The sequence below is a fragment of the Lucilia cuprina genome, chromosome 2, assembly GCF_022045245.1.
Source record: "Lucilia cuprina isolate Lc7/37 chromosome 2, ASM2204524v1, whole genome shotgun sequence".
Lineage (NCBI taxonomy): Eukaryota > Metazoa > Arthropoda > Insecta > Diptera > Calliphoridae > Lucilia > Lucilia cuprina.
This window is the reverse complement of record NC_060950.1, coordinates 46,378,199-46,405,614: the sequence shown is the minus strand read 5'-3', so window position 1 is coordinate 46,405,614 and position 27,416 is coordinate 46,378,199. Positions and strand designations below refer to the sequence as shown.

The window sequence follows — 27,416 nt, the reverse complement described above, 5'->3', positions numbered from 1 at the left end:
TTGAAGAATTTTCATTTTCAAATAAGTTTTATTTTTCCGCCATTTTCATTTCATTCTAAACGTTAGTTTTCATTTGTAAAATTCAAACATTTTATATTCACATTTATGTTGTTAGGTTTTGATATATTCAAATTTTCAATTAAATATGTTCTCATTCAAATATATTGACATGTATTCCTTTTCCTTACAAAGTTCACTCATATTCCTTTTTGTTTTTTTTCACTAATTATCCACATGTCTATTAAAATAATCCTTATCCGTTTATTAAAATATCCGTTTAACTTCACTGGCTGAACATGTCCTGCAAAAATATTCCTTCACAGTGTCTATTTTAATTATCCTTTTCCTTAATTTTCACTTTTCAGTCTTTTCAGAATATCATTTTTATTATTTTCTCAAAAATACACAATTTTCACAATATAAACTATTTAATATTCTCGCTTTACTTTTCCTTTTTAAAATTATTACCGCACAATTCAACAATCAAAACTATTATGAATAATTTCCTACAAACCTAAAACTATCTAACAATCAAAATTTCCAAAACCATAGCCTACGTGATGAAAAAAATAATTTCCTAAACTACAATCACATATAATTTTCAAATTTCAAATTTCAAAAATAACAATTTACCTACATACAATTTTTCTACATTATTTTCAACAAAAAAACCAAAAAGCTAACTAGATTAAAATTTTCAAATATTAAAACATTTCAAATTTCATTTTCAAATTTCAAAACAGTATACCAAAGCATTTTATGAATTCCCAAAAATCAAATGTAATTTGATTGAAATAAAAATAAACATATTTGAATTGCAATTTAAATTTGAAGCAAAGTCAATGCTAACTTAATCAAAAATATTTGAATTATAATTTGAATTTGGGTAGAAAGCAAGGCACACTTAATTAAAAATAGAAATATTATTCAAATTGAAATTTAAAATTTAAATAGAAAAAAATCTAAGCCAACTCAGTTGATTCTACCTTTTCCAAATTTGAATTCAAATTCAAATTTTAAAATAAAAACATAAATCAAAGCTAACATGATTAAAAATAAAGAAAAACTGTGATATTTTTAATAATGTAATTTTGACGAAAAAGAATATTTGTAAGTAAAAATTGTTCTTTATATAGATTATAAGATTGTTGTTACTGACTATTTAAACAACTATTTATTTTTCTTTTGTATAATTATAATGTTGCCAGATCATAAATAAAATCAAAAATCCCTGAAGAAGTTGGAAAATACCAACGAATCGTTGGATAGATTGAAGATGAGATAAATAATCTTTTATTTGAACAATGACCTTAAAAGCCTGTTTATAGGAAACTATATTTAATAATTGAGATAATTGAGAGAAGGTCGAAATAGAATATTATAGAATTATAAAAATATCGGAGGGCCCGCCGAATTGAGTTTAAGAGCAGCAACATGAGCTTTTTTGAAGACATTAAGCGAAGATACAATGTGGACACCTGTTTGTTACTCAAAAAGTACTGTAGGAATATGAATAAATTAGGTAAACAGACAGAAAGACTAAAATATCTGTTGACATGCAGAAAAAGGGGTCTTACACCGAAACATATACATAACACAACGAAGATCACAAGACAGTTGTTTACGTCGACGAGGATATCGAGGGATCTGGATAGAATTGAATGAAAATTTCACATGAAGATACTGAATCTGGAAATTAAGGAGACAAACTATAAATTGAGTGATCTAAAAGATGGGATGAGAAAAAGCGAACAAATGATTAACAGATCACTGAATGCAAGGGAATACGGAGAATTCATGACGAAACAAAAGAACTCAATTATGAATAAAAGGACACTTACATCTAGAATCGAACACTTGAAGAGAGACAAATTTACGGAATTTAACATAAAATTTAATCCAGACTGGTTTATCAACAAAACATCATTAAATATTCCAGAAGAAAGCCAATGGATACCTTATATGGGGGGGTAGGTCAATTATAGACCGATCCACATAAAATTTGGTGGAAAGGTTTTGGTTCCTAAGATACATACTTATGTCAAATTTCTTCGCTATATTAGTATTTTTACGCCCATAATTAACGTTAAAGTCGTTTTCTGAAGGGGGCCTTATATGGGGGGAAGGATCAATTGTGAACCGATCCACATAAAATTTGGTAAATTTTACTTCTGTGTAATTTCATTGCTATAATCCGATTTTTAAGCCAGTAATGAGCATTAAAGAAATTTTATGGGGGACTTCTTATGGGGGGTAGGGTCAACTATGGACCGATCCACATAAAATTTGGTAGAGAGATATTTCCTAGTATAAAACTTATTTCTGGGAAATTTGGCTAGTACAAAACTTACTTCTGTTAAATTTCATCGCTTTAGTCGTATTTTTAAGCCAGTAATGAGCGTTTTAGTAATTTTATGGAGGGTCTTTATATGAGGGGTAGGGTCAATTATGAACGATCCACATAAAATTTCATAAAGTTTTTTTTGGCTGGTAAGATACTTCGTTATATAAAATTTCAGCGCTATATTCGTATTTTTAAGCCAGTAATGAGCGTTAAAGTCATTTTCTGAAGGAGACCTTATATGGGGGGTAGGGTCAATTAGGGACCGATCCACATAAAATTTCATAGAGAGGTTTTGGCTAGTAAAAAACTTACTTATGCCAAATTTTATCGCTATACTTGTATTTTTAAAAGAGTAATGAGCGTTAAAGTCATTTTCTGAAGGGGACGTTATATGGGGGGTAGGGTCAATTATGGACCGATATACATAAAATTTGGTTGAGAGATATTGACGTACATGAAACTTATGTGTGTCGAATTTCATTGCTATATTCCCATTTTTAAGCCAGTAATCAGCTATTTAGTAATTTTCTAAAGGGGACCTTATATGGGGGTAGGGCCAAATATGGTCCTATGTCCGCCATAATGCAGAATTATTTTTCAGACGTCAAAAAACTGACCTATGCGAAATTTTGTGCTATTTGCTTCATAAACAACGAATTTGTGAATATATGAAGCTATTTATACAATATTCCGGTGGATACAGTTGTATGGGGGCTATGTGAAATCGTTGACCGATTTTGCCCATTTTCAATACCATACATTTCTGATCAATAAAATATATTTTGGAAAAAGTTCATCTCAATATCTCTTATTTTGTGGACGCTATCGTGCCAACAACAGACAGACGGACAGACGGACAGACGGACGGACATGGCTAGATCGTCTTAGAATCTTACGAGGTCCCAGAATATATATACTTTATGGGGTCTTAGAGCAATATTTCGATGTGTTACACACGGAATGACAAAATCAATATACCCCCCATCTTTTTTGATGGTGGGTATAAAAAGTAACGAATATTTATGAACAAGTTAAAAATTAACAACAAACCAAAACATTTTCAAAAATTCCATGTAAAGGGAAATGTTTTGGGACTCTGTGCCATTAAAATATATGTTCCCACGTGTGGCACGACCCACGATAATAGCCGGGCGAAATTATATCCTTATTGTTTAAGATCTTTTCCATGAAATACACCTATAAATTTACCATTCAAATCAGTCAATTTATGTCTATTGCTGTCAATTTTGTTCTCAATCCTAAGTAAAGTTTTTGTGAAAGTCCGGGACAAATATAAAAAGTTATAGGTTCAGAACGGTCATTAAATGTCACGTCAGTAATAATTTTTCCTACAATAGGCATTGTCGAGCCACTAGCAGTTTTAACTTCAGATCGAAAATCACTAATTTGAACATTGTGATCCTTTAAGAATTCAATTGAATCACAACCTAAAACAGAAATAGTAGCACCACTGTCTAATAAGCCTCTCAGTTTGTGACCAAAGATCTTAACTTCCGCAAAAGGTCTAATGTCACCATTTTCACCACTAATTATAGCACTTTCCACTAATTTGTGTTCACTCCTAAGCTGTTTATGTCTCTGTCTGGTTTTTAAGATTTTGCCTGATATTTGTCCTGAATCTTCATTGTTAATTTCCTTAAAAATTTTGGTCCTAACCTTTAAATAATCTTCCCACCTGTTATGGAAATTATCCTGAACGTCCTGTGAAAATTTCGACAACTCTGATTCCGGGGTATGATCTACTGAACAGAATCCCCGGATTTTCTGTTCTTCTTTAAGTTTCCCTCAGCACAAAAAGGACAGTTGGAAACCACATAGTTATCCCAACCACACCGATAACAAAATACTCTTCCAGATTTTTTCGTACAGTCAAAAGCAAAATGCCCCTTTTCCCTGCAATCAAAACAAGTAATGTCAGAAACATCCTTTTTTGATTTTCCTCGACTTAATGCTTTCGATAACTACATCTTTATCAGAAACTTCAGAAGAAACTTCTTCAAATCAATTTCGTTAACTTTCGGCCTAAAAATTGTCCTATTAAAACCGACCTCAATTTTTGAAACATGTCGTTCTGCACGCCGACATTCTACCAGGAACTCAGGTAAAGTTTGAGATGTGGAATTATGAATAAAAATGAGCATTTTACTCGAGATGTTACGCTTCATAATTTCCATTAAATCTCTATCCGATCTTGGACAACTAATTCTCGAATTCAAATCTAATATAACATTGTAAAATTGGTCAAATGTTTCATTAGATTTCTGCAACATATTCATCATCTTATGTTCCAAGTCGTAATCGCTTTCGCAGGGATCTAATTGCACTCCTAAAGCTGATTTCAATGAATTCCAAGTAATATTATTATTACGCTGAACCCATTGAAAATACCAATTAGCAGCTTGACCTTTCAATAACAAATATAAATTGTTAGCTACTTCCTGAAGAGAAGCACCCTGAGAAAAAGCTATATGTTCTACTCTACGAATAAAATCAACCACTCTCAGTTCCCTATCATCTCCTGAGAAATGAACATTCCATCTGTGCATTTCCAAAGATTTATTACAGATTCTGGAGTGTTTTTCGTCAGAAGATCTAAAATTCTTACTATCCTCTACTTGAATTACCGCAATTCTAAACCTGTACCAATAAATATACCGATCTATCCAATTTTTGTAAAAATTCATTATGCCACAAATTATACACCAAAACAAAGTGCAACTGTAATGCTTTAATATGGTGCATAAATGACTGTCCTGGCATGAAAACTGTCAAAGTTATTTGCAACCATATCAGAACCTCAAGTCCTAGCACGAAAACTGCCAAAGTTATTCACAACGATATCGGAACCTCAAATTACCGCCTTTTTAAACCTGGGAAAATAATACTACCGATCTATCCAATTGGCCATTTTCTAAAAATACATTATGCATAAAATCATATACCAAAACAAATGGCAACTATAATGCAATAAAAAGATAAAAATGATATTTGCAACAATATCGGAGCCATAAATTACCGCATTTCTAAACCTGTACCAATAAATATACCGATCTATCCAATTTTTGTAAAAATTCATTATGCCAAAAATTATACACCAAAACAAAGTGCAACTGTAATACTTTAAAATGATGCATAAACGACTGTCCTGGCATGAAAATTGTCGAAGTTATTTGCAACCATATCGGAACCTCAAATCACAGCATTTTTAAACATAGTTTTTAACATGGACAATTCTACCGATCCTTCAAAGTGACCATTTTTTTGACGAAAAAATTATGCCACAAATGATACACTAAATTAAAGTGCAATCATAATGCTTTAAAATGATGCATAAACGACTGTGCTAGCACGAAAACTGCCAAAGTTAATTACAATCATATCGGAACCTCAGATTACTGCGTTTATTAAACATAGAACAATAATTCTACCGATCTATCAAATTGACCAATTTCTAACAAGTAAGAGTGTTATATTCGGCTATGCCGAATCTTTTATACCCACCATCAAATCACTGCCAAATAAATGAACTTTGATATTTTGAATATTTTATTATTATATATCGATATTAATGAGAGCATCAGGGTAACATTTAAAAGAGGTCCATTAATGGGGGTTTTACTATTGACAGTGATAATTTTTATAGGGAGTAGGGTTATTTATACATATACATATGGACCTGTTCTCATAAAAGTCTGTAGGAAGATTTCAGTTCCTTATTTGTTTAAAATTTCATCGATATACTTGTATTTTGAAGCCATTAAGGAGCATTAAAGTTATAAAATATGGTAGAGAGATTTTAAATCAAAATTGTTTTATGTCGAGTTGCCTTGCGGTATTCTTATTTTTCGCGTCATTTTCTGGGGCGGAATTTATGTGCTTTAAAGTCATTTTCTAAAGGGGCCTTATATGGGGGTAGCATCCATAATTATATATTGTAGAACGATCTTGGTTCCTACAGGTCATGTTTATATCAAATTTCATTGCTTTACTCGTTTTTTAGCCCAGTAATTAGTTTTTTGATGGGGACATTATATGGGAGTAGGTAAAGTAAGGCTCGATCCACATAAAATTAAGTTAAGAGTTTTTGACTAGCAAGGAACTTAATTGAGTCGAATTATTACTATAGTCGTATTTTTTTAATCCAGTAATGGGCCTTAAAGTATTTTTCTGATAGGGACCTTATGTTGGGGGTAGGGTAAATTAAGGCCTGTTCCTCATAAAATTTGGTAAAGAGATTTTGGCTTGTGAAAAACTTACTTCTGTGAAATTTCATCGCTATACTCGTATTTTTAAGGCAGTAATGATCGTTAAAGTATTTTTGGAGGAGACCTTATATGGGGGTAGGGTCAATTATAGACCGATCCACATAAAATTTGGTGGAAAGGTTTTGATTCCTTAGATACATACTAATGTCAAATTTTCTTTCTATATTCGTATTTTTACGCCCATAATTAACGTTAAAGTCGTTTTCTGAAGGGTATCTTATATGAGGGGTAGGGGCAATTATGGACCGATCCACATAAAATTTTGGTAAATTTTGACTTGTAGGAATCTTACTTCTGTTATGCATCATTTTAGAGCATTATGATTGCACTTTAATTTGGTATATCATTTGTGGCATAATCTTTTCGTCTAAAAAATTGTCAATTTGATGGATCGGTAGAATTATTCTTCTATTTTTAAAAACGCGGTAATTTGAGGTTCCGATATGGTTGTGAATAACTTTGACAGTTTTCATGCCAGGACAATCGTTTATGTATCATTTTAAAGCATTACTGTTGCACTTTGTTTTGGTGTATAGTTTGTGGCATAGTGAAGTTTTAGAAAAATTAGATAGATCGGTATATTTATTGGTACAGGTTTGGAAATGCGGTAATTTAAGACTCCAATATAGTTGCAAATAACTTTTATAGTTTTCATGTTATAGCAGTCGTTTATATATCTTTTTATTGCATTATAGTTGTCATTTGTTTTGGTATATAATTTGTTGCATAATATATTTTTAGAAAATGGCTAATTGGATAGATCGGTAGAATTATTTTCACAGCTTTAAAAACGCGGTAATTTAAAGTTTCAAAACGGCTACAAATAACATAGACAGTTTTCACGCTATGACAGTCATTTAGGCACCATTTTAAAGCATTATGATTGCACTTTAATATGGTATATCATTTGTAGCATAATGTGTGTTTTTACAAATTGGTCAATTTGATAGATCGGTAGAATTATTGTTCTATGTTTAATAAACGCTGTAATCTGAGGATAAGATATGGTTGCAATTAACTTTGGCAGTTTTCGTGCCATTGCCATTTGTTTTGGTATATAATTTATTGCATAATGTATTTTTAGAAAATGGCCAATTGAATAAATCGATAGAATTATTTTCCCAGGTTTAAAAAGGCGGTAATTTGAGGTTCTGATATGGTTGTGAATAACTTTGGAAGCTTTCATGCTATGACAGTTATTTATGCATCATTTTAAAGCATTATGATTACACTTTAATTTGGTATATCATTTGTGGCATAATTTTTTCGTCTAAAAAATTGTCAATTTGATGGATCGGTAGAATTATTGTTCTTTGTTTAAAAACGCGGTAATTTGAGGTTCCAATATGGTTACAAATAACATTGACAGTTTTCTTGCTATGACAGTCATTTATCCATCATTTTAAAGCATTAGGATTGCACTTTAATATGGTATATCATTTGTAGCATAATGTGTGTTTTTACAAATTGGTCAATTTGATAGATCGGTAGAATTATTGTTCTATATATCAAATGCAGTAATCTGAGGTTCCGATATGGCTGCAATTAACTTTGGCAGTCTTCGTGCTACGACAGTCGTTTATGCACCATTTTAAAGCATTAAAATTGTCATTTGTTTTGGTATATAATTTAATGCATAATGTTTTTTTAGAAAATGGTCAATTGGATAAATCGATAGAATTATTTTCCCAGGTTTAAAAAGGCGGTAATTTGAGGTTCCGATATGGTTGTGAATAGCTTTGAAAGTTTTCTGCTATGACAGTCAATTATGCATCATTTTAAAGCATTATGATTGCACTTTAATTTGGTATATCATTTGTGGCATAATGTGTTTGTCTAAAAAATGGTCAATTTGAAGGATAGGTAGAATTGTCAATGCTAAAAACTATGTTTAAAAACGCTGTGATTTGAGGTTCCGATATGGTTGCAAATAACTTTGACAGTTTTCATGCCAGGACAATCGTTTATGCATCATTTTAAAGCATTACAGTTGCACTTTGTTTTGGTGTATAATTTGTGGCATAACGAATTTTTACACAAATTGGATAGATCGGTATATTTATTGGTACAGGTTTAGAAATGCGGTAATTTAAGACTCCGATATGGTTGCAAACTTTAAAGCATTACAGTTGCACTTTGTTTTGGTGTATAATTTGTGGCATAATGAATTTTTACACAAATTGTATAGATCGGTATATTTGGTACAGGTTTAGAAATGCGGTAATTTAAGACTCCGATATGGTTGCAAATATCATTTATAGTTTTCATGTTATAGCAGTCGTTTATATATCTTTTTATTACATTATAGCTGCATTTTGTTTTGGTATATAATTTATTGCATAATATATTTTTAGAAAATGGCTAATTGTATAGATCGATAGAATTATTTTCACAGCTTTAAAAATGCGGCAGTTTGAGGTTCCGATATGGCTGCAAATAATATTGACAGTTTTCACGCTATGAAAGTCATTTATGAATCATTTTAAAGCATTATGATTGTACTTTAATATGGTATATCATTTGTAGCATAATGTGTATTTTTAGAAATTGGTCAATTTGATAGATCGGTAGAATTATTGTTCTATATTTAATAAACGCAGTAATCTGAGGTTCCGATATGATTGCAATTAACTTTGGCAGTTTTCGTGCTAGACAGTCGTTTATGTATCATTTTAAAGCATTACGATTGCACTTTAATTTAGTATATCATTTGTGGCATAATATTTTCGTCTAAAAATGGTCAATTTGAAGGATCGGTAGAATTGTCCATGTTAAAAACTATGTTTAAAAACGCTGTGATTTGAGGTTCCGATATGGTTGCAAATAACTTTGACAGTTTTCATGCCAGGACAGTCGTTTATGCACCATTTTAAAGCATTACAGTTGCACTTTGTTTTGGTGTATAATTTGTGTCATAATGAATTTTTACAAAAATTGGATAGATCGGTATATTTATTGGTACATGTTTAGAAATGCGGTAATTTAAGTATATATCTTTTTATTGCATTATAGTTGCCATTTGTTTTGGTATATAATTTCTTGCATAATGTATTTTTAGAAAATGGCCAATTGGATAGATCGGTAGTATTATTTTCCCAGGTTTAAAAAGGCGGTAATTTAAGGTTCCGATATCGTTGTGAATAACTTTGACAGTTTTTATGCATTATGATAGCACTTTAATATGGTATATCATTTGTAGCATAATGTGTGTTTTTACCAATTGGCCAATTTGATAGATTGGTAGAATTATTGTTCTATGTTTAATAAACGCTGTAATCTGAGGTTAAGATATGGTTGCAATTAACTTTGGCATTATTGCATAATGTATTTTTAGAAAATGGCCAATTGAATAAATAGATAGAATTATTTTCCCAGGTTTAAAAAAGCGGTAATTTGAGGTTCTGATATGGTTGTGAATATCTTTGAAAGTTTTCATGCTATGGCAGTTATTTTTGCATCATTTTAAAGCATTATGATTGCACTTTAATTTGGTATATCATTTGTGGCATAATTTTTTCGTCCAAAAAATTGTTAATTTGATGGATCGGTAGAATCATTGTTCTTTGTTTAAAAACGCGGTAATTTGAGGTTCCGATATGGTTACAAATAACATTGACAGTTTTCATGCTATGACAGTCATTTATCCATCATTTTAAAGCATTAGGATTGCACTTTAATATGGTATATCATTTGTAGCATAATGTGTGTTTTAAAAATTGGTCAGTTTGATAGATCGGTAGAATTATTGTTCTATATATCAAATGCAGTAATCTGAGGTTCCGATATGGCTGCAATTAACTTTGGCAGTTTTCGTGCTACGACATTCGTTTATGCACCATTTTAAAGCATTAAAAGTGCCATTTGTTTTGGTATATAATTTATTGCATAATGTTTTTTTTAGAAAATGGCCAATTGGATAAATCGATAGAATTATTTTGCCAAGTTTAAAAAGGCGATAATTTGAGGTTCCGATATGGTTGTGAATAGCTTTGAAAGTTTTCATGCTATGACAGTCATTTATGCATCATTTTAAAGCATTATGATTGTACTTTAATTTGGTATATCATTTGTGGCATAATGTGTTTGTCTAAAAAATGGTCAATTTGAAGGATAGGTAGAATTGACTATGTTAAAAACTATGTTTAAAAACGCTGTGATTTGAGGTTCCGATATGGTTGCAAATAACTTTGACAGTTTTCATGCCAGGACAACCGTTTATGCATCATTTTAAAGCATTACAGTTGCACTTTGTTCTGGTGTATAATTTGTGGCATAATGAATTTTTACACAAATTGGATAGATCGGTATATTTATTGGTACAGGTTTAGAAATGCGGTAATTTAAGACTCCGATATGGTTGCAAATTTTAAAGCATTACAGTTGCACTTTGTTTTGGTGTATAATTTGTGGCATAATGAATTTTTACACAAATTGGATTGATCGGTATATTTATTGGTACAGGTTTAGAAATGCGGTAATTTAAGACTCCGATATGGTTGCAAATATTATTTATAGTTTTCATGTTATAGCATTCGTTTATATATCTTTTAAATACATTATAGTTGCATTTTGTTTTGGAATATAATTTATTGCATAATATATTTTTAGAAAATGGCTAATTGCACAGATCGGTAGAATTATTTTCGCAGCTTTACAAATTAGGTAGTTTGAGGTTCCGATATGGCTGCAAATAATATTGACAGTTTTCACGCTATGAAAGTCATTTATGAATCATTTTAAAGCATTATGATTGTACTTTAATATGGTATATCATTTGTAGCATAATGTGTATTTTTAGAAATTGGTCAATTTGATAGATCGGTAGAATTATTGTTCTATATTTAATAAACGCAGTAATCTGAGGTTCCGATATGATTGCAATTAACTTTGACAGTTTTCGTGCTAGACAGTCGTTTATGCATCATTTTAAAGCATTACGATTGCACTTTAATTTAGTATATCATTTGTGGCATAATATTTTCGTCTAAAAATGGTCAATTTGAAGGATCGGTAGAATTGTCCATGTTAAAAACTATGTTTAAAAACGCTGTGATTTGAGATTCCGATATGGTTGCAAATAACTTTGACAGTTTTCATGCCAGGACAGTCGTTTATGCACCATTTAAAGCATTACAGTTGCACTTTGTTTTGGTGTATAATTTGTGTCATAATGAATTTTTACAAAAATTGGATAGATCGGTATATTTATTGGTACATGTTTAGAAATGCGGTAATTTAAGTATATATCTTTTTATTGCATTATAGTTACCATTTGTTTTGGTATATAATTTCTTGCATAATATATTTTTAGAAAATGGCCAATTGGATAGATCGGTAGTATTATTTTCCCAGGTTTAAAAAGGCGGTAATTTAAGGTTCCGATATCGTTGTGAATAACTTTGACAGTTTTTATGCATTATGATTGCACTTTAATATGGTATATCATTTGTAGCATAATGTGTGTTTTTACCAATTGGCCAATTTGATAGATTGGTAGAATTATTGTTCTATATTTAATAAACGCAGTAATCTGAGGTTCCGATATGATTGCAATTAACTTTGGCAGTTTTCGTGCTAGGACAGTCGTTTATGCATCATTTTAAAGCATTATGATTGCACTTTAATTTAGTATATCATTTGTGGCATGATATGTTCGTCTAAAAATGGTCAATTTAAAGGATCAGTAGAATTGTCCATGTTAAAAACTATGTTTAAAAACGCTGTGATTTGAGGTTCCGATATGTTTGCAAATAACTTTGACAGTTTTCATGCCAGGAGAGTCGTTTATGCACCATTTTAAAGCATTACAGTTGCACTTTGTGTTGGTGTATAATTTTTGGCATAATAAATTTTTACAAAAATTGGATAGATCGATATATTTATTGGTACATGTTTAGAAATGCGGTAATTTATGGCTCCGATATGGTTGCAAATAGCATTTATAATTTTCATGTTATAGCAGTCGTTTATATATCTTTTTATTGCATTATAGTTGCCATTTGTTTTGGTATATAATTTCTTGCATAATGTATTTTTAGAAAATGACCAATTGGATAGATCGGTAGTATTATTTTCCCAGGTTTAAAAAGGCGTTTATTTGAGGTTCCGATATGGTTGTGAATAACTTTGACAGTTTTCATGCTATGACAGTCATTTATGCATCATTTTTAATCATTATGATTGACTTTAATTTGGTATATCATTTGTGGCATAATGTGTTCGTCTAAAAAATGGTCAGTAGAGTTATTTTTCTATGTTTAAAACGCTGTAATTTGAGGTTCCGATATGGCTACAAATAACTTTGACATTTTTCATGCCAGGACAATCGTTTATGTATCATTTTAAAGCATTACTTTTGCACTTTGTTTTGGTGTATAATTTGTGGCATAATGAATTTTAGAAAAATTAGATAGATCGGTATATTTATTGGTACAGGTTTGGAAATGCGGTAATTTAAGGCCCCGATATGGTTGCAAATATCTTTTATAGTTTTCATGTTATAGCAGTCGTTTATATATCTTTTTATTGCATTATAGTTGCCATATGTTTTGGTATATAATTTGCTGCATAATATATTTTTAGAAAATAGCTAATTGGATAGATCGGTAGAATTATTTTTGCAGCTTTAGAAACGCGGTAATTTAAGGTTCCAAAACGGCTGCAAATAACATAGACAGTTTTCACGCTATGACAGTCATTTATGCATCATTTTAAAGCATTATGATTGCCCTTTAATATGGTATATTATTTGTAGCATAATGTGTGTTTTTACAAATTGGTCAATTTGATAGATCGGTAGAATTATTGTTCTATATATCAAATGCAGTAATCTGAGGTTCCGATATGGCTGCAATTAACTTTGGCAGTTTTCATGCTAGGACCGTCGTTTATGCATCATTTTAAAGCATTAAAATTGCCATTTGTTTTGGTATATAATTTATTGCATAATGTATTTTTAGAAAATGGCCAATTGGATAAATCGATAGAATTATTTTCCCAGGTTTAAAAAGGCGGTAATTTGAGGTTCCGATATGGTTGTGAATAGCTTTGAAAGTTTTCATGCTATGACAGTCATTTATGCATCATTTTAAATCATTATGATTCACTTTAGTTTGACTAAAAAATGGTCAATTTGAAGGATCGGTAGAATTGTCTATGTTAAAAAATATGCTAAAAAACGCTGTGATTTGAGGTTCCGATATGGTTGAAAATAACTTTGACAGTTTTCATGCCAGGACAATCGTTTATGCATCATTTTAAAGCATTACAGTTGCACTTTGTTTTGGTGTATAATTTGTGGCATAATGAAGTTTTACAAAAATTGGATAGATCGGTATATTTATTGGTACAGGTCTAAAAATGCGGTAATTTAAGACTCCGATATGGTTGCAAATATCATTTATAGCATGAAAACTTTGACAGTTTTCATGCCAGGACAATCGTTTATGTATCATTTTAAAGCATTACTTTTGCACTTTGTTTTGGTGTATAACTTGTGGCATAATGAAGTTTTAGAAAAATTAGATAGGTCGGTATATTTATTGGTACAGGTTTGGAAATGCGGTAATTTAAGGCTCCAATATGGTTGCAAATATCTTTTATAGTTTTCATGTTATAGCAGTCGTTTATATATCTTTTTATTGCATTATAGTTGCCATATGTTTTGGTATATAATTTGTGGCATAATATATCTTTAGAAAATAGCTAATTGGATAGATCGGTAGAATTATTTTCACAGCTTTAGAAACGCGATAATTTAAGTTTCCAAAACGGCTGCAAATAACATAGACAGTTTTCACGCTATGACAGTCATTTAGGCATCATTTTAAAGCATTATGATTGCGCTTTAATATGGTATATTATTTGTAGCATAATGTGTGTTTTTACAAATTGGTCAATTTGATAGATCTGTAGAATTATTGTTCTATATAACAAATGCAGTAATCTGAGGTTCCGATATGGCTGCAATTAACTTTGGCAGTTTTCGTGCTAGGACCGTCGTTTATGCACCATTTTAAAGCATTAAAATTGCCATTTGTTTTGGTATATAAATTATTGCATAATGTATTTTTAGAAAATGGCCAATTGGATAAATCGATAGAATTATTTTCCCAGGTTTAAAAAGGCGGTAATTTGAGGTTCAGATATGGTTGTGAATAGCTTTGAAAGTTTTCATGCTATGGCAGTCATTTATGCATCATGTGTTTTTCTAAAAAATGGTCAATTTGAAGGATCGGTAGAATTGTCTATGTTAAAAACTATGTTAAAAAACGCTGTGATTTGAGGTTCCGATATGGTTGCAAATAACTTTGACAATTTTCATGCCAGGACAATCGTTCATGCATCATTTTAAAGCATTACAGTTGCACTTTGTTTTGGTGTATAATTTGTGGCATAATGAATTTTTACTAAAATTGGATAGATCGGTATATTTATTGGTACAGGTTTAAAAAGGCGGTAATTTAAGACTCCGATATGGTTGCAAATATCATTTATAGTTTTCATGTTATTGCAGTCGTTTATATATTTTTTTATTGCATTATAGTTGCCTTATGTTTTGGTATATAATTTATTGCATAATATATTTTTAGAAAATGGCCAATTGGATAGATCGGTAGAATTATTTTTCCAGGTTTAAAAAGGCGGTAATTTGAGGTTCCGATATGGTTGTGAATAACTTTGAAAGTTTTCATGTTATGACAGTCATTTATGCATCATTTTAGAGCATTATGATTGCACTTTAATTTGGTTTATCATTTGTTCTTTGTTTAAAAACGCGGTAATTTGAGGTTCCGATATGGTTACAAATAACATTGACAGTTTTCATGCTATGACAGTCATTTATCCATCATTTTAAAGCATTAGGATTGCACTTTAATATGGTATATCATTTGTAGCATAATGTGTGTTTTTACAAATTGGTCAATTTGATAGATCGGTAGAATTATTGTTCTATATATCAAATGCAGTAATCTGAGGTTCCGATATGGCTGCAATTAACTGTGGCAGTTTTCGTGCTACGACAGTCGCTTATGCATCATTTTAAAGCATTATGATTGCACTTTAATTTAGTATATCATTTGTGGCATAATCTTTTCGTCTAAAAAATGGTCAATTTGAAGGATCGGTTGAATTGTCCATGTTAAAAACTATGTGTTCATGCTATGACAGTCATTTATGCTTCATTTTAGAGCATTATGATTGCACTTTAATTTGGTATATCATTTGTGGCATAATCTATTCGTCTAAAAAATTGTCAATTTGATGGATAGGTAGAATTATTGTTCTATGTTTAAAAACGCGGTAATTTAAGGTTCCGATATGGTTGCAAATAACTTTGACAGTTTTCATGCCAGGACAATCGTTTATGCATCATTTTATAGCATTACAGTTGCACTTTGTTTTGGTGTATAATTTATGGCATAATGAGTTTTTACAAAAATAGGATAGATCGGTATATTTATTGGTACAGGTTTAGAAATGCGGTAATTTAAGGCTCCGATATGGTTGCAAATATCTTTTATAGTTTTCATGTTATTGCAGTCGTTTATATATCTTTTTATTGCATTATAGTTGCCATTTGTTTTGGTATATAATTTATTGCATAATATATTTTTAGAAAATGGCCAATTGGATAGATCGGTAGAATTATTTTCCCAGGTTTAAAAAGGCGGTAATATGAGGTTCCGATATGGTTGTGAATAACTTTGAAAGTTTTCATGCTATTAATGTCAAAGAAGGAAAGAACGACCGCGCGGTTCAAGGATATATAGAGAACTCAATTTTATTTACAATTTTACATATATTTATAATATTAATACTAGCCTAAAATTCTTATCAACTATAAAACGACATTTTGATCATAAATTATGCATTTAATATATTGTCAGAAAACAACCCACACTAACAATGCTTGTGCCTTTGTTACAACCACCAGTCTATGCTCTGATGTGTGTTTTATAATAAACCTTCTTTATAAATCTATTTGCTACTGTTTACTATAATATACTTACATCAAGTGTACGATACCAAACAGAAGCAAATAATAGAAAAGGAAAACCTACATTTTCATGGGTACTATTCGATGCAACAAAACTTTTCAAATGAAAGGTATTCATGTTTTCCGTAAAAGTGATAGAGAAAAGGAGGACTGCGGGAGCCATTACATCGCTAGCGATCAGTCGGGATTGGGGGAGTTCGGTCCTCTTTTCAGCCTACCCTCGCTTTTTATATAGTCTCTTTTATTCTAGACTCCCTATTTTGTCACTAAACTTTACTTTACGTTAAATTTTAATGGACCAGTAGTCACAGATAAAAAAAACAAGCCCCTCTGTGACTATATATGAGAATGATTCTAACAAAGGGAATTGTCAAAGTTACCAAATAAACAGGTTTCCTAGGTGTTGGTAGGAACCTTCGCCTCTCAACCCTCCCTACCGTGATTCTAGTGACGAAAACAATGAAATGGTAATTAGAATCCCACAATTTTACTTATCTTAACATCCAATTACATGAGTAAAAACAGATATAAATTACTTAGCACTTCATTCTAAATACAAACTTTTATTTCAGCCATTCAAAATATCAACAAAATTCATTTTAATTAACATTAGCCTAATTTAATTAGTATAAGTAAATAGAATAATATATAATTAAGTAATAATAATAACACAAAAAACTTTTCCGCTTGAAGCAAATAATTATTTAACTTTATATTAAATTCAAAATTTTAACAACAAAAGTTTAATAATTTTTAATTCATTAATTTCCTTAAATTGTAACGTTTACAACAAAATATATCTAAAATATTTAGATCTTAGATAAAAATTATTAAAAAAAATTACACTAACAACGCATATCAAAATTTATTTACACATTCGAAACTTTTTAAATTTTTAACCCTAACATTAGTATGAAAATCTATGACAACGAATAAAATGTATCACTGATTTTAATTATTTTGGTTCCCGGTGCTTTATCGGTTATTCGTTAAATCGATAACTTATAATTAATAAACACACTTTGCCAATTAACATAAAATTGACAATCAGGAGTACTAATTGTGAATGATAACGAATACCATGATCAAAACAAACGCCAAGAATCAAAATTATCAATTATTACAACAACTGACTTGCAATAATGTGTAATAATACCAATTGTTGCTTCTTTAAGCAAGAATAACAAAAACAATAATAATAACACAAATGAAAGAAAACAAGTTAGAGTGCTATATTCGGCTGTGCCGAATCTTAGATACCCTCCACCAGCTACTTTTATGTTATTACTTTTCTAATTGATCAAATATTTGTAGAAATAAGTTTTCTCATGTTTATTTATTAAAATTCCAAGATTTATTGAACATTATAAATTTAGTAATTTGCATGTATGTATATGTGTGAAAGATTTAAAGATTTTCAAAATACAAATACATATATAATTATGTTCTACACAAAATTTTGTTCAACACAAATTGATAATGCTCTTTAAATACGGTTAAAGCGCTTTTAGGGGCAGGACTCAATATAGGAGAAATATAAGTATACAAAACTAATATGTTTGCCAAATTATGTATCAATAGCTTAATTTGTTAATAAGTAATGTGTGTTTAAGAGATTTTCGTAAAAGGACTTTGTATGGGAGCTATGTCCAATTATGTATATAAAGACAAAGATTCAGAATTTTGTATCTATATCATTGGACCGATTTCAACCATTTTCAATGGGCTTCGTCCTTGTGCCAAAAAAACATCTTGTCCAAATTTCATCAAATTATCTTGAAAATTGCGGCCTGTACCTTGCGCACAAGGTTTACATGGACAGCCAGCCGGACAGACGGACGAACGGACGGACATGTCTTAATCGACTCAAAAAATGATTCTGAATCGATCGGTATACTTTAAGGTGGGTATTGGAGCAATATTTTTGTATGTTACAAACATCAGCACAAACGTATAATACCCTCCCCACTATAGTGGTGTAGGGTATAAATATATGTAAAGTAAAACTCACCAAACTTTATCATGATGATCGATGAGGCCTCCTCGAACGTGATGAAGTTGGATTAATGATGTACCTACATAAAAGCTTAGTGTAAATAGAGGGTAGTTGTTTTTCTCTCTTTCATGATTTGTGTTGTGTATTAGGTGTGTGTGATGTGTGTTTTATGTGTGATATGTTTTAAAATGTGGTGTTTTTCATATGTGTGGTTGTGTATTATGTGCAATTGTTTTTTGTTTTAAATGTTGTGTTTTCATACGTGTTGTTGTGTATTAAATGTAAGGAGGTATAAAAGTGTAATATTATTTTAAATTTAGTGTTTTATGTGTAACTTGTTGTAATTTTTTTGTGTTGTGTTTTATATGTATTTTTTTTTATAAATTTAATTAAAACTTTAATTAATTTTTCGTTTTTTTTTATATTTTATTTATAACTTTAAGAAAGTATCTTAAAATTTAATTTAATAGTTATAATTATTGAAATTCGAATCAAAACATTTGTTTTACACAGATACACATAAACTAATCTCAAGTTAATTTTTAATTTTTTTTTTTTTATAATAATTGATTTCATTCACCTTTTCTTATTTGTAATTTAAATTAGTATAACATGCATACTTAATTTGTAACTTATAATTTTACTTATTCTATTCTAATCTTCTTTTTTCTCCGTTCTTTTTCTTTAGTTCTTAGTTATCACTTCTTTCTCTTTTCATTTTCCATCACTATCTCGGGACTTCTTTTTTCCATTTTTATATCAAAATTTTTTTTCTTTGTATTCTGTATTTTCTTATTTATTAATCTTTTGTTGTTTTCCCATTTTTATTCCTTTAAATCACAATGTCAGTTACTTTGTTTTGCTCAGATTCTTTAACTATACTTCACTGTCTTTTCTATTGATTTTTTTCTTTTTATACCCTACACCACTATAGTGGGGAGGGTATTATACGTTTGTGCTGATGTTTGTAATTTTCAAGATAATTTGATGAAATTTGGACCAAGCATGTTTTTTGGCACAAGGACGAAGCCTATTGAAAATGGTTGAAATCGGTCCATTATTTCACCTAGCCCCCATACAACCGTACCTCCCGATTTGAACTTTTTATGCTATAATTACGTCAAATATTCTGCTATCTCTCTAAAAATTGGCACAAATAAGTTTTATATAAGTATAAATGATACTGCGGATTTACGTAATGATCGGCCTATATTTGACCCTAGCCCCCATACAAACCCCCCTTCAAAAAATGACTTAAACGTCTAAAATTGACTTGTAACCATTTGTATCGCAATGAAACTCAACAAACCTAACTGTTATTTAGAAATATATCCTTTTCCCAAATTTACCGAGGATCGGCCCATATTTGACCAATATAATGCCTTATTTAGAAATTTTAGTTTTTTATCAATAAATGGCTTAAATATTTTGGAATTATGGTAATATTCAACATAAAAGTTTCTTTACAAAAAATAAAAATTTTATAAAAAGTAAAAATTTTAAAAATATACTCATGGTGTAGGGTATTATATGGTCGGCCATGCCCGACTATACTTTCCTACTTGTTAACTTTACATTTCACTTTCTAGCTCTTTATTTTCTTATTTTGTATTTCTCTTTCCTTGACTTTTTCTTTTAATACTATTTTAACCACTTTTAACTATTCTATATTTTAACAAGTAAGAGTGTTATATTCGGCCATGCCGAATCTTATATACCCACCATCAAATCATTCATGTTTATGTAGAATTTTACTGACGTACTTACATTTTTGGGTCAGTAATATGTCTTAAAGTCATTTCAATAAGGATCGATCCTTATAAAATTTGATAGGGAGATTTTGGCTCGCACGAAACTTGTGTAGTAGAATTTTGTAGTAATGAGCGTTGAATTCGTTGTCTAAAGGGCACATTATTAGGGGGTAACATAATAATGGACTCATCATATAATAATGGACTCATTTAAGAAAATGATTTTAGTTCCCATAAAACTTTTATATGTCGAATATTATTGTTATATATATGCTTCTTAAGGTAGATATGAGCATTAAAGTCGTTTTCTGAAAAGGACCTTATAGGTGGGATAGGGTCAATTATGTATAGGGTCAATTATCCTTTTAAAATTCTACAAAGAGATTTATGAGACCATAAAACATGTTTGTGCCGAATTTCACGCTATTGATGCTTCTCTTAGCCAGTTATGAGCGACAAAGTCAATTTCTGAAGGGTACTTTGTTGTATGGGGGGTAGGGTCAATTATGGACGATCCTTATAAAATTCTACGAAAAGATTTACGTCCCCATAAAACATGTTTGTGCCGAATTACACCGCTATTGATGCTTCTGTTAGTCAGTTGTGAGCGATAAAGTCATTTTCTGAAGGGTACTTTTGTATGGGGGGTAGGGTCAATATGGACCGATCCTTATGAAATTCTATGAACAGATTTATGTCCCTTAAAAACATGTTTGTGTCGAATTTCACTGCTATTGATGCTTCTCTTAGCAGTTATTGGCGATAAAGTCATTTTCTGAAGGGGCTTTATATGGGGGGTAGGGTCAATTATGGACCGATCCTTATAAAATTCTACGAAGAGATTTATGTCACCATAAAACATGTTTGTGCCGAATTACACCGCTATTGATGCTTCTGTTAGTCAGTTGTGAACGATAAAGTCATTTTCTGAAGGGTACTTTGTATGGAGGGTAGGGTCAATTATGTACCGATCCTTATGAAATTCTATGAACAGATTTATGTCCCCATAAAACATGTTTGTGCCGAATTACAGCGCTATTGATGCTTTTGTTAGTCAGTTATTGGCGATAATGTAATTTTCTAACGGAGGCCTTATATGGGGGCTAGGCAAAATCGTGGACCGATATTGCCCATTTTCAATACAAAACAAACTGGATCAACTATAAGTATCTGTGCAAAATTTAATAGTTATAATTATTGAAATTCGAATCAAAACATTTGTTTTACACAGATACACATAAACTAATCTCAAGTTAATTTTTAATTTTTTTTTTTTTATAATAATTGATTTCATTCACCTTTTCTTATTTGTAATTTAAATTAGTATAACATGCATACTTAATTTGTAACTTATAATTTTACTTATTCTATTCTAATCTTCTTTTTTCTCCGTTCTTTTTCTTTAGTTCTTAGTTATCACTTCTTTCTCTTTTCATTTTCCATCACTATCTCGGGACTTCTTTTTTCCATTTTTATATCAAAATTTTTTTTCTTTGTATTCTGTATTTTCTTATTTATTAATCTTTTGTTGTTTTTCCCTTTTTTATTCCTTTAAATCACAATGTCAGTTACTTTGTTTTGCTCAGATTCTTTAACTATACTTCACTGTCTTTTCTATTGATTTTTTTCTTTTTATACCCTACACCACTATAGTGGGGAGGGTATTATACGTTTGTGCTGATGTTTGTAATTTTCAAGATAATTTGATGAAATTTGGACCAAGCATGTTTTTTGGCACAAGGACGAAGCCTATTGAAAATGGTTGAAATCGGTCCATTATTTCACCTAGCCCCCATACAACCGTACCTCCCGATTTGAACTTTTTTGCTATAATTACGTCAAATATTCTGCTATCTCTCTAAAAATTGGCACAAATAAGTTTTATATAAGTATAAATGATACGCGGATTTACGTAATGATCGGCCTATATTTGACCCTAGCCCCCATACAAAACCCCCTTCAAAAAAATGACTTAAACGTCTAAAATTGATTGTAACCATTTGTATCGCAATGAAACTCAACAACCTAACTGTTATTTAGAAATATATCCTTTTCCCAAATTTACCGAGGATCGGCCCATATTTGGACCAATATAATGCCTTATTTAGAAATTTTAGTTTTTTTATCAATAAATGGCTTTAAATATTTTGGAAATTATGGTAATATTCAACAATAAAAGTTTCTTTACAAAAAATAAAAATTTTATAAAAAGTAAAAATTTTAAAAATGTACTCATGGTGTAGGGTATTATATGGTCGGCCATGCCCGACTATACTTTCCTACTTGTTAACTTTACATTTCACTTTCTAGCTCTTTATTTTCTTATTTTGTATTTCTCTTTCCTTGACTTTTTCTTTTAATACTATTTTAACCACTTTTAACTATTCTATATTTTAACAAGTAAGAGTGTTATATTCGGCCATGCCGAATCTTATATACCCACCATCAAATCATTCATGTTTATGTAGAATTTTACTGACGTACTTACATTTTTGGGTCAGTAATATGTCTTAAAGTCATTTCAATAAGGATCGATCCTTATAAAATTTGATAGGGAGATTTTGGCTCGCACGAAACTTGTGTAGTAGAAATTTTGTAGTAATGAGCGTTGAATTCGTTGTCTAAAGGGCACATTATTAGGGGGTAACATAATAATGGACTCATCAGTTCCCATAAAACTTTTATATGTCGAATATTATTGTTATATATATGCTTCTTAAGGTAGATATGAGCATTAAAGTCGTTTTCTGAAAAGGACCTTATAGGTGGGATAGGGTCAATTATGTATAGGGTCAATTATCCTTTTAAAATTCTACAAAGAGATTTATGAGACCATAAAACATGTTTGTGCCGAATTTCACCGCTATTGATGCTTCTCTTAGCCAGTTATGAGCGACAAAGTCAATTTCTGAAGGGTACTTTGTATGGGGGGTAGGGTCAATTATGGACCGATCCTTATAAAATTCTACGAAAAGATTTACGTCCCCATAAAACATGTTTGTGCCGAATTACACCGCTATTGATGCTTCTGTTAGTCAGTTGTGAGCGATAAAGTCATTTTCTGAAGGGTACTTTGAATGGGGGGTAGGGTCAATTATGGACCGATCCTTATGAAATTCTATGAACAGATTTATGTCCCTATAAAACATGTTTGTGTCGAATTTCACTGCTATTGATGCTTCTCTTAGCCAGTTATTGGCGATAAAGTCATTTTCTGAAGGGGACTTTATATGGGGGGGTAGGGTCAATTATGGACCGATCCTTATAAAATTCTACGAAGAGATTTATGTCACCATAAAACATGTTTGTGCCGAATTACACCGCTATTGATGCTTCTGTTAGTCAGTTGTGAACGATAAAGTCATTTTCTGAAGGGTACTTTGTATGGAGGGTAGGGTCAATTATGTACCGATCCTTATGAAATTCTATGAACAGATTTATGTCCCCATAAAACATGTTTGTGCCGAATTACAGCGCTATTGATGCTTTTGTTAGTCAGTTATTGGCGATAATGTAATTTTCTAACGGAGGCCTTATATGGGGGCTAGGCAAAATCGTGGACCGATATTGCCCATTTTCAATACAAAACAAACTGGATCAACTATAAGTATCTGTGCAAAATTTCAGCTCGCTAGCTACTTCTGTTTGGACTCTATCGTGTTTTCAACAGACAGACAGACAGACAGACAGACAGACAGACAGACAAAAACAATATACCCCCCATCTTTTTTGATGGTGGGTATAAAAATTCATTATAATTATTGATACTTAGATGTTGTTGTTTTACTTATTTTTTGTTTGTGTTTTCTAAACTTGTGTTGAACTTGTTGGTGTTTGATGTAAATAAAGGTTTTGTTTTTGTAGCTTTTTGCACATTGATTGTTGCTATTTATTTTAAACTAGATAATATTTAAACATTACTGATGCCACCGGTCCATCATGGACTAAACGATTGATGGCTTATAATAATCTTCATCACACTATATTATATTTGAACACAATTTGATGGTCGTTGGGTTTGGCTGTTTTAAACACTTTTTTCGTAATTGCTGGAGGAGACGATATCTTTAAACACGTGAAATTCTCTGGGGTGGCTTGCAATAATGATCCTCTAAAAGAAATTTTAACAGGTAGTGGCGTAATCTTCTGCTAGGCACAGTCTTGGTCAGGCGTTGGCTTTAAATTTACTTCTACTAGGCTCAATCGTTGTTCTACACATCCATTCGTATTTAGACCAAATATTGACAATTATGACAATTTCAGCAAAAAAATTTGGCAATTTGGGTGGGATCATTCATAGAATGTTTTTATACCCCAAACAAACTCTTCTTAGAGAGAAGGATTCTTGGAAACGTGCCTTACGGGTTGCGTTAAAACGGTTCCAAGAGCCTAAATGAACATTTAATATTTCGGAGATCTTTAGATTTTATTAATAACGAAAATTTTAGAGATTCCACTTACCTTTTCTCTAAAATTTCGAGAACTATGGAGGTCTTAATAAGGATGGTTTACTCCATCAATGCCACAGGTATGGCGATTGTGTGGAACTGTCCACGAGGTGTGGCTAAAATGGGTTTCTGGTGATCCTCGATATTGGTCAAAAATTTACCTTAAAGGGGATTTATTTAAATTTAAAAATGGTTTAAAAAAACTCTAAAAATATTCGATATTTACCATGGATTAGATCCTGAGAAGGATAATTTTAAACAAAATTCCTAAAGCTCCACGAGGATTTAAGGAAATTTTTAAGATTTAAAATTATAACTTTATTACCCGAGCATTTGATGCTGTCACTCCAGAAGTCGAAGGAAAAAGGAAATTGGTAGCTTATGTCAATTTTAATGACATCTCGGTTCGAAAATCGGAGACGTGTTTAGTGGGTATATATGCAAATGTCAAATGCAAAAAAAAAATACTACTTTCGATTACGACTCAACTTTTACTCCTATTCAAATCAATTATATATCCTAGACAAAAACCTTTATACGCTTTATTTACATCAAACAAAACAGCAAACAACAATATAATCTATCACAAATAATTAAATAAACTTAAGTTAATTAAAATGTTAAGGATGAAATAAATTGGATGTTATGGTTATGAATTTTCAGAAAAATATTTATTAGAATATAAGATAAATAAAATTCAGATTTCTTAAGGATCAATAAAATAATTTAGATTAATGAAAACAGCTAGCAACAATGTTTATTGGCATGTTGATAATCATTCGTAAATGATTTTGTTGATATTGTTGGGTGGTGGCAAAAGTAGATATTTTGAGTTTGTTTGTTATATTTTAAATAGTAAACAATTGTAAATCAAATAATTCCATTTCAACAAAAGGTAAATTTTTTTTGCAGTATTCTTGCTATTTTTTAACAATATTTAAAATCCAAAAGTTTTAGTTGATCAAATTTTAAATGTTTTGAAGTAATTTACTTGAAAAAATATTTGTACACTGTGTTCGGGAAATCGTACACTACAAAACCGGATAATATTGACTTGTTGAGTAACAATATTAGCTTGAAAAAGGACGATTATATCCGAATATCTTTAGCATGAAATGTGCCGATTTGTTTACCCTGTAGATCTTCGAGTTGGTAGTAATGATTTCCCAGCTTAGCCTTTACCTTAGCTTTTACGAATAAAGGAGCAAATTTGGCATTGAACCGATCCGCAGCATTGCTTTGGACAAAATTACGACGTAAAACTTCTTGGCCTACCGTAAACCTTTGGGGTCGAGTTCGTATGTTATAATAATGTTGATTTCTCTCATATGCTGTTTTAATGTGTTTTTGAATATCTTTTCTTATTAATTGCAAACTATCATCTCTATTTAAACGATATGAGGGTTCATCTAAAAATTTAAGGTTTCGCAATAAGGCGTATGATGACCAATGGGTCACCATATCGAAGCCGAAAAGGGCGTGATAGGGTGATGTGTTGATCGCTTGGTGACATGAGTTCCGAAGTGCACAACTAATGGCACTCAGATGCTCATCCCACTTCGTGTGATCTGCTTTCCCGCTATTAAGGAACGAGTGAGTAATAGGCTGTATAAACATGGTTTGTTACGCCTAGGAAACTTTCAACTTATTGAAACTTTGTAAAATTTAGTGTCGGCGGCATGCTGGTGTTCCATCGACTAGCTCTGTCGGCTGTGGTGTGGTTCTTACACCAAATCTTACAAATAAGCGTAAGCATAGAAAATTTACTTCATGCCATTCAATGAAAAAAAATACCACCATCAATTACTGAGCAATATCACAAATATTCAAAATTGTATATACTATAATATTCCAACATATATGAATAGAGAAGATGTTAGTCTATTTAAGTGCAATTTTCCCACCCTAATTTACACCTATGGTAACCAATACACTTGTGATTTTGAAAAGATTACCCCTTTTAGTGAGAGTATCGAAGTTAGTGAACCTTCATGTCATTAAGTATCATTCCTCAATTAGTAAAGTTTTAGAAATTCATATTAATTGAATATTTATTCATAACAAAAAAATTTAAAAAAATTTAAACTATTGTAGGTATAACTTAATATTATAAACGACAAAATATCACTAAGTTTAATTAATCTAAATAATATAGGAATGTGTGAAACAAAAGAATTACAAAACTGATGTACATTAGTACGAAATTATTCATTTCATTTGAATTGAAGTAAAAAAAACCTTAATTATCGTAATAAACTTCTTATAAACTAAACTATATGGAGTTATTATCCAAAATATTTAATATTACAAACTAATCAAAAGCAAGAACAAGGTTTAAGAATTAACACTTTTAAGATACTTCCGTAAGAGATAAACCAAATAGCTTAGGCAAATGAATTCAATAAAATTATTTCGCTTGTTGTTGCTTTTGTGAGTACAATTATATCAAAGAAAAAAGAAATATGCAGACAAAAAAAAATTAATTATGATCACTCACCAAACTTGTAGTTTCGTTGTTGTGACTTTCAACTTGCAATGCTGGTTTGATGACGTAGAGGCCTCTTCGAACATCTGCATTCAGTTGGTTTATA

At 30.8% G+C, this 27,416-nt stretch overlaps 1 protein-coding gene and 1 long non-coding RNA gene across 2 annotated transcripts; both read right to left on the bottom strand.

Moving 5' to 3' along the window:
* Positions 1–24,651: 24,651 nt before the first annotated feature.
* Positions 24,652–25,192, bottom strand: LOC111689495. Its single transcript, XR_002762881.2, has 3 exons — positions 25,052–25,192; positions 24,839–24,986; positions 24,652–24,766 (listed from the first exon to the last, which is right to left on the bottom strand). It is a non-coding gene; the product is annotated as an uncharacterized LOC111689495 (long non-coding RNA).
* Positions 25,193–25,914: 722 nt separating this feature from the next.
* LOC124420873 lies at positions 25,915–26,286 on the bottom strand. The gene has a single exon (XM_046955249.1). It carries the CDS (start codon positions 26,284–26,286, stop codon positions 25,915–25,917), a length of 372 nt encoding a protein of 123 aa, XP_046811205.1.
* Between the last annotated feature and the right edge of the window lie 1,130 nt (positions 26,287–27,416).